The sequence below is a fragment of the Sinocyclocheilus rhinocerous genome, unplaced genomic scaffold, assembly GCF_001515625.1.
Source record: "Sinocyclocheilus rhinocerous isolate Xijiao unplaced genomic scaffold, SAMN03320098_v1.1 scaffold1214, whole genome shotgun sequence".
Lineage (NCBI taxonomy): Eukaryota > Metazoa > Chordata > Actinopteri > Cypriniformes > Cyprinidae > Sinocyclocheilus > Sinocyclocheilus rhinocerous.
In genome coordinates, this window is record NW_015627891.1 from 1,077,157 (window position 1) to 1,085,268 (window position 8,112).

At 38.7% G+C, this 8,112-nt stretch overlaps 1 protein-coding gene across 5 annotated transcripts in view; it reads left to right on the plus strand.

The window, feature by feature from the left end:
* LOC107736840 (adhesion G protein-coupled receptor B3-like) overlaps window positions 1-8,112 on the plus strand; it is a 195,634-nt gene that overhangs the window by 105,279 nt on the left and 82,243 nt on the right. For all 5 annotated transcript variants that reach the window (XM_016548194.1, XM_016548193.1, XM_016548195.1 and 2 more), the window contains 4 exons: window positions 2,638-2,802; window positions 3,797-3,898; window positions 5,900-6,006; window positions 7,729-7,923. In XM_016548194.1, coding sequence (XP_016403680.1) covers window positions 2,638-2,802; window positions 3,797-3,898; window positions 5,900-6,006; window positions 7,729-7,923 — 569 coding nt within the window. The remainder of the gene's footprint in view (window positions 1-2,637; window positions 2,803-3,796; window positions 3,899-5,899; window positions 6,007-7,728; window positions 7,924-8,112) is intronic.

Here is an 8,112-nt window from a genome sequence, read left to right on the forward strand (position 1 = left end):
ACCATAAAATGTGTTTCAGGACTGGCAAAGTGAGGAAAATTATTATCCCAGTTGCAGGGCACCCTCACGCTCGTAAAGCAGAGACTAATATCAGATCATTGCAAGTGTCGTGGTAATGATTTGATTAATTAAATAAAGAGCGAATTCTGCCAAAAGTCTAGTTTTATTGCATCTCTGGCCTCTAGAGCATGTCAACATGACAAGAAACTGGATGGTTTTTAATGCGCCAAACCCTCCTCTGCAAACGAGTGTGTTTTATAATGTTCCGCACTGTATTTCTCGGAATTCTTTAGCTTTCACAGAAGATGGCTCAAATAACTTTTAAGAGTGCACATCCACATAAAGATGCAAGATCCGGTCCGTAATTATGTCCCCACTGGATTCAACAAATGCCTCATTTATAATGTGTAACACTCTAAAGAGAAAGGAAAAAATGAAATCGCATCATATGACCCCTTTAAACCGCATAAACACATTTCATTACACCAAATACACAAAATAATGTTCTTTTTAGCAACATCATATGACCCCTTTAATAAAAAATAAAAAAATTTAGTCACACAGTGTGACATTTCAAAACTATCAAAAAGGGTCAACATTTCTATATATTTCACTTGGCATACATTGATAAAATGTTCAGTATTCAAATTTAACTGACAGTGATGTTAGTATGTAATATTTAAATGTTGAATTTTCCTTGCATGTTCGGTATTTAATTATAGAGTTGCAGTTGCAGGTGAAAATGTGAGATAAAAAGTCAAAACTACAAGAAAAAGTCAAAATTATGTGAAATAGTCAACTTTACCTTTTTATTAGAAATGCAAATCTGTTTACTGTATATCTGAAGGTCATTTAAGAGAAGCTGTGAAAATAGATAGAACTAAGGATGAGAAATTTTTGCCTTCGAGTGGTAGAATATTTATTTGCTTGAATGCTTATACAAGTTCAGATATTAAGACACTTTTATTGAGGTGGCTTGATTAAAGGCTTTTTTATGAAGCTGCGTAGAGGTCAAATACTGTATCTATCAGTGCTTTTATATGATTTGACCGTATTTATTGATTTCAGAGTAACATTCCAGCAGCCTCCACATAGTCTAAATGTTAATGTAAATGTGTCCTTGAACACTAGTGTACATTCAGCACAGGTGAATGCTAGTTTACAGGTGAACATGTCCTTTCTCACGCATGATTTATAGCACAGCTGAGGGCAACATCTGTCTTTTTTTAGTTTTTCCCTTTCCAATGGCAAGAAATAATATTTTACTCCGTTCATTAGATGCCCGTAAAATTTCCTGAAGCCTTTTAAAACTTTACCATAAAATGTGTTTCAGGACTGGCAAAGTGAGGAAAATTATTATCCCAGTTGCAGGGCACCCTCACGCTCGTAAAGCAGAGACTAATATCAGATCATTGCAAGTGTCGTGGTAATGATTTGATTAATTAAATAAAGAGCGAATTCTGCCAAAAGTCTAGTTTTATTGCATCTCTGGCCTCTAGAGCATGTCAACATGACAAGAAACTGGATGGTTTTTAATGCGCCAAACCCTCCTCTGCAAACGAGTGTGTTTTATAATGTTCCGCACTATATTTCTCGGAATTCTTTAGCTTTCACAGAAGATGGCTCGAATAACTTTTAAGAGTGCACATCCACATAAAGATGCAATGTCATTGTCGAGCTTGAAAGAGATGGAATGTAAGAAACGATGAACAGAATAAGATGATGCACACCATCTACGTTCAGGGGTTGGACAAAATAATATGAACACCCATTCTTATAGAGGTTAATATCATTTGTGTAGGCTGCCATTAAAACGAATGCTGTGACTGTACCTCTTTGCATCTGTATTCTTTATATTGTATCTAGCTGTGTTTAGTATAAATCGTGGATGAAGTGGGTGATTTGATAGACTTACAAAAAGGGTAAATGATTGGAGCCTGTTTAGCAGGAGCATCTGTAACCTTAACGGCCCAACTGTGTATAATGTTTTAAGAACAACAGTCTTTACATTTTTTTTTGACTGTGTACAAAAAGCATGTCAAGATTTCATCAGCAAAGAAGAATAATGGGCAAAAATGAATGGGTGAAGGTGAATGATAGGAACCATCGAACATTTAGAAGGATTGTGTCCAAACAGAACAGAACTACTGCAGCCGAGTGACAGCAAACCTCAATATTCACCTTGAAGACCCTGTTTCCACAAAAACGGACCATAGAGAACTTTACAAAGCTACCATCCATGAAAGAAACTCTAATCACAGACACCACTGCTAAAATACGAAAATGATAGTGTCATGATCATAAAATCTGTGCAGCTGGAGCACCAAGATGAATTTCAACATCTACCCTGGCCATCTCAATACCTGACTTAATTATTATTAAATTATTGTGGCCAGTTTTGGAGAAAAGAGAAAGAAGCTGATTCCCAGTCCTCTAACAATTCTGAAGTAATTGGCATTTGTTCTGATAAATGAAATTCTACTGGAGACTGTTCAAACGTTGTATTAATCTATTCTAAGAAGGTTGGAAGCTGTATTAAAGGCAAATGGTGGTAAAACACTTCAACAAATACATTTTGCCCATTTTCTACTGTAGGTGTTTTCACTATTTTGTTCAACGCCTGTATCTGTCTTTCAGCTAACGGACAGTGGAATGCTTGGGCTCCATGGAGTGGGTGTTCTAAGTCCTGTGACGGTGGTTGGCAGCGGAGGGTGCGCATATGCCAGGGGCTGGCGGTCACGGGGCAGCCATGCGATGGCAGCGGGGAGGAGGTCCGCAGATGCAGCGAGCAGCGTTGCCCAGGTAACCTGCAAATAATTGAGCCCCAAGAGTCAATTATGTCAGAATGGGCAGAGAGGGGTGAATGAGAGACGGATGCAGGGATAATTATCTTTTCCATTCAGAAATCAATGTCCTTTTTTCTGCACTGAATCATCATTCGTGTGAGAAATAATGAACATATACCATAATTGTATTTTCCAGCGAGGAATGGTCAACACAATTTTCACCAGTAATGGATATTTAATGTCACATAAATAAAGTCATGCTTTTCTCATCTATTAGAAACCATTTCCATGGAAACGGTGCTTTATGTTCACCGTTCATTATACATGTTCATAATATAATATAATATAATATAATATAATATAAGATTTTGTATTGTTAATATTATTTAATAATAATATTAATAATAGTAACATTATTTAATAATAATAATAACATACAAATATTTTATAAATACATTTTATAACTAAAAATTATAATTGTATATTTGCATTTTTATAGTGGCATTTATATATGGGCAATGTGAAATTAAAATTGGCTCGCATCATATTCATACTAAAAATTATAATTGTATATGTGCATTAGAGGTACATAAGCTTTCAAAATATATTTTTTACTTTTTAATATTATATTGCAGAAATTATATGACCAAAACATATGTGGAATTTATATATAGGCTTTAGGCAATGTGAAATTAAAATTGGCTTGCATCATATTCACACAAAAAATTATAATTGTATATGTGCATTAGAAATACAGTTTTATTTCCTTTTATTATAATGCAGCATTTATATGACCAAAAATGTTGTGGCATTTATATGTGGGCAATGTGAAACTACGATGGACTTGCATTATATTCTGAACCATTTCCCCCATTCTCCATCAGCATCCATTATTTGTCATCTTCCTAATATCATTTAAATAATAATAACGATCTGCAAAAAAAAAATATATATATATATATATATATTAAAAGTGTGTCTAAATGTGAGTTTTTATTCCTGAACCATAGCTCCTTATGAAATATGCCCTGAGGATTATGCTGTGTCCATGCTGTGGAGAAGAACTCCCTCTGGGGAACTGGCCTTCAACAGGTGTCCTCCCAACGCCACGGGTAAGAAAAGCCACGACAGTCAGCGGTTGAAGAGCACTCAGCCTAACACAAAGACACAAAGAAAGAATAGAACTGCGTCACAGATGCTTTCAATAGAAAGAAAAAGAACATAGCTTATGTTTTTTTTTTTGTTTAGCTTTTCTTTTGCAGCGCATTTATTTCAATGATGTTGAAATTATTCATGAATTCAGAAGGCTACTATGACAAATGTTTCTCACTAGTATGTTCAGCACTGCTGTGACTGCCTTTAAATGGCTTTTGCTATGTGTACCTAGAGATTTTTGTCATTTGCATACCATTGAACCCTCCAGCGTTTTGTTAACATCATTGTGAAGCCGATTTCTGCAGTGGAGACATAAAGGAAGAAAATCTAAAAAGATAGAAACCATTTCTCCAACCGGTATATTCTACTTGGAGATACACTGTACAGGCGTCCCTTCTTTTTCTCTCTCTCTCTCTCTCTCTCTCTCTCTCCTCGGACCAGTCTGAGGTGTGAGCCTTACTGATTGTGGTCTGAAATTGGCAGAAGGTGCTGTACTGTTCTCTGTTGAGCTCCTGTAACCTCCTGCTATCTCCTGTTGTGAAGATGCTCTGCAGTGCCACTACAGTGTCCTTGAAAGAGCAGGTGCAGGAGGAAAAGTAAAAAATGCGGACAGCACGGACTCAACTTTAACAGCCAGCAGTCCAGCATAACTAGAACTAGGCGAGCAGAGGCTGACTGCAAATGCGTGTATAGATGGATTAATGTCTTTTGTGGATATATTTCATTATGTGGGTGGACTGCCACCATAGGCCCGTATGTACTTTTGTATATATATATTTTTTTGTTTGTTTTGAGAACATTTAATTATATCATTTATACATAAAAGTGTGTCAACCCGTGGGTGGAATTAGTTAAATTTACATTTACTTGTTTGTTTTCCATATAACCCACATTGAAATTTCGGGTCGTGCAAAAGCACTGGAGTGGGATCTGACAGCAGCAGCATGAAATGCTGGAAAAACTTCATTCATTATGAGGCAGGAATTCAATTAAACTCAAACAAAAATTAATGAAAGCAACAAGAATCAAACATTTGGAAGTAGTTGAAGCTTTTAGGGAACGATTAATTAAGGATGATTGGCGATAAAATGTACAGGATGAGAACCTTTCACTTTTGCTTTGTCCTATTTTGTGCGCAAACGTGATTGGATGAGATTTGTGTGATCTTTACTTGTGTGTGTGAGATTCAATCTGGTTAGGCCCCTCTGTGGCAGCATGTGTTTTAATGGTGAGTTCTGAGTACGTCCGCTTTGATCCGGCTCTGTGGGTGTTTTCCGTGATCTGTGGGTTGGATGTCCCTGCTTGGATGCCTCAGCTTGAGGGCAGGCGGCTGGCTGCAGCTGTGTCTCAGGTGGGCCGAGTGTGTTTCGCTGCTGGCTGGGTTGCAGGCGGTGGAACCGTGTTGGAACGAGAGCTGATAAGACGTGTGTGGTAGAGGGGTGCGTGTGGGTGTGGTGATGTTGTTCCAAAGGCAAGGACGCGTCTTTAATGCGAGACGATACGTGTAGGACACGCTCTGACGGATCGGAGGCGAGGAATTTTGTGCATTTGTTTATTCGCTCCCAAATGTGGGCGGCAGACTTGTAGATATCTCAGGATGCAGGGTTCGGTTCGCAGTCGTCAAAAACAAAAAAGTCAAATTGGTGCATGACAGCTGGCATCAGTTAACATTGTAATTCTGTGAGCGGGAATTATGACCAGTTCTTTAAAGCGCGTAATTACAGTTTGGTTTGTTCGTACGCATATACTGCAGTGCCACATGTTAGGCGCATGTGATCTGGCCACCGCCACATCTAGGTGATGATGAAGGCTGCTGCTTTTATCCTCTCGCTGAAAGATGTGTGGGCTGACAGGTGGAATGAAAAAGGAAAAAAGACTTACAAGAATAAATCTAAACCTCCTCTCTGTATCTCTCTTTTTCTCTGTATGTCTCTTTTCTCCCTCCTCCTTCTTTGCAGGCACCACTAGTCGACGCTGCTCACTGGATCACCGCGGGGTGGCCTATTGGGAGCAGCCCAGCTACGCTCGATGCATTGCAAATGAATACAGATACTTGCAGCAATCAGTAGGTGCAAAGTCAGCTTCCTGCGCTCTGTTTCTGTTTGTGACGTGCCATGAATTGCCCCTGCAGTCGTCACGATCACCCAAACTATTTCCACCCGTTCCCTTCCCACCCGGCAACCCAGACCACCACGCAGGTCTGCAAGATAAACTGCTATCATCGGAAAGGCAAATTAAACCGCTAGTATTGCAGTTTTCGAGACCCCGCGTTAATAGAGGACTCGTTCTAATTTCCTGTAAAATCTAGGAGATGGTTGTTCCAGCTTCACCGGAGCTTTTTCTGGGAACGCACCTGCTCGACGCGAATAAATGATTTTCGCTCTTTTTTGTTTTCAGCTTCCTCTTATTTGAGTCTTTCTCAAATGCAATACGTTGGGTTATTTCCAAGCTTTTGGGTGCATCTCACACACACACACACACACACACACACACAGAAAAGCATGGTGGGGACTTTCTATTGACTCGTATTGGCTTTATATTGAGGTAATGATATTTTCTATCCCCTAGCTCTCACACCTTTTTGCCTTTTAACAATTTAATTAAGGCATTATTTATTATTTTTATTAAGTTATATCCCTTGTGAGGTCTGCTGTCAGGTTTTACTATCCTGATGGGGGCTTTTGGTCTTCACAGTGCAGGCAAAACCTGACCCACTCGCGCACACACACACACACACACACACACACTCACAGTGCAGGCAAAACCTGACCCACTCGCGCACACGCACACACACATACATTCTTCTGTCTGCGCTCTTTAGCCTCTTTCTTTGAGTCAGTGTGTATGACATCATGCCTGCGTGACTTATGTATGTTTTTTCATTGCTCTTTTGTTTAAACGTGAAGTGTGTCATTTTTTGATGCTCTTGTTTCTGTTTAAAATTTAGGGCAAAACACTACTGCTCAAACGTTTGGGGTTGGTACGATTTTTAATGTTTTTGAAAGGTGTTCAAAAACTCTTATGCTGAACAAGGCTGCATTTATTTGATCAAAAATACAGAAAAACAATACTTTTCTGTTATAATTGGAATGAAATATTATTACAATTTAAAATATTTAAACCTTTTTTGACTTGAGGAACAAACTACAAAGCAGCCAACTAGCAACCATCCCAACTGCATAGCAACAGGCTTAAAACCATTTAGAACACCTTAGCAGCCAGCTGCATAGCAAGAGCCCAAAATAATTTAGAAAACATTAGCAACTGCATAGCAACAGGCTAAATTCACTCAGAACAGCTTAGCAACTGCGTAGCCAGAGGCTAAACCGTTTAGGACAATTCATCAACTACATAGCAACAGGCTAAAACCACTGAGAACACCTTAAAATGCTGCATAGGCAAACCACTCATGTTTTCTTCAGAAAATGTAGAGTGTGTAATATTTTCAATCTAAAATGTTTTAATTTCCTATATCACAGTATCAAAACATTGTTCTGTTAGTGCATCTTGATCAGTCCAGCATAGCAAAATTGCATCAACCAATGGCACTATTCAGGGGCGGGACTATCTGCTCATCCAGCCAATATCAGACAGGACAGTGTTTGAGGAACATTATTATATAAACATTATCAACATTCTGTAAACAGTTGCGTTTAATGTTGCTTGAGTAATTACGCACTTCACCTTTAAAAACGAATGGTAGTTCTTTATATTACAACTTTCTGTTAGTGTTGCAGTCTTTGAAGGACACACAGAACCCAGTCTCTTTCCCTGTGTCTGTCTTTAGGTCCAGGGGCACCTTGCTAAAGGTCAGAGGAATCTGGCAGGAGATGGCATGTCCCAGGTTACGAAGGTCCTCCTAGACCTCACCCAAAGACGCAATTTCTATGCAGGTGACCTTCTCTCTTCAGTGGAGATTCTTCGAAACGTCACAGACACCTTCAAAAGGGCGAGCTATGAACCCTCTTCTGATGACGTTCAGGTAAGCGAGAAAATAATCTTGTTTCTTGCTAACCTCCATGATTATGTCCATCTTGTAAATGTTTTCATTTAGGCATTGTGGTAAATTTATCTTAGGTCTTGAGCGTCAAAATGCAGGTTGAAAGTGATACCATGCATAGCATACCTTGACTACAAGACATCATTTTTTTTTTTTTTTTTTTTTTTTTTT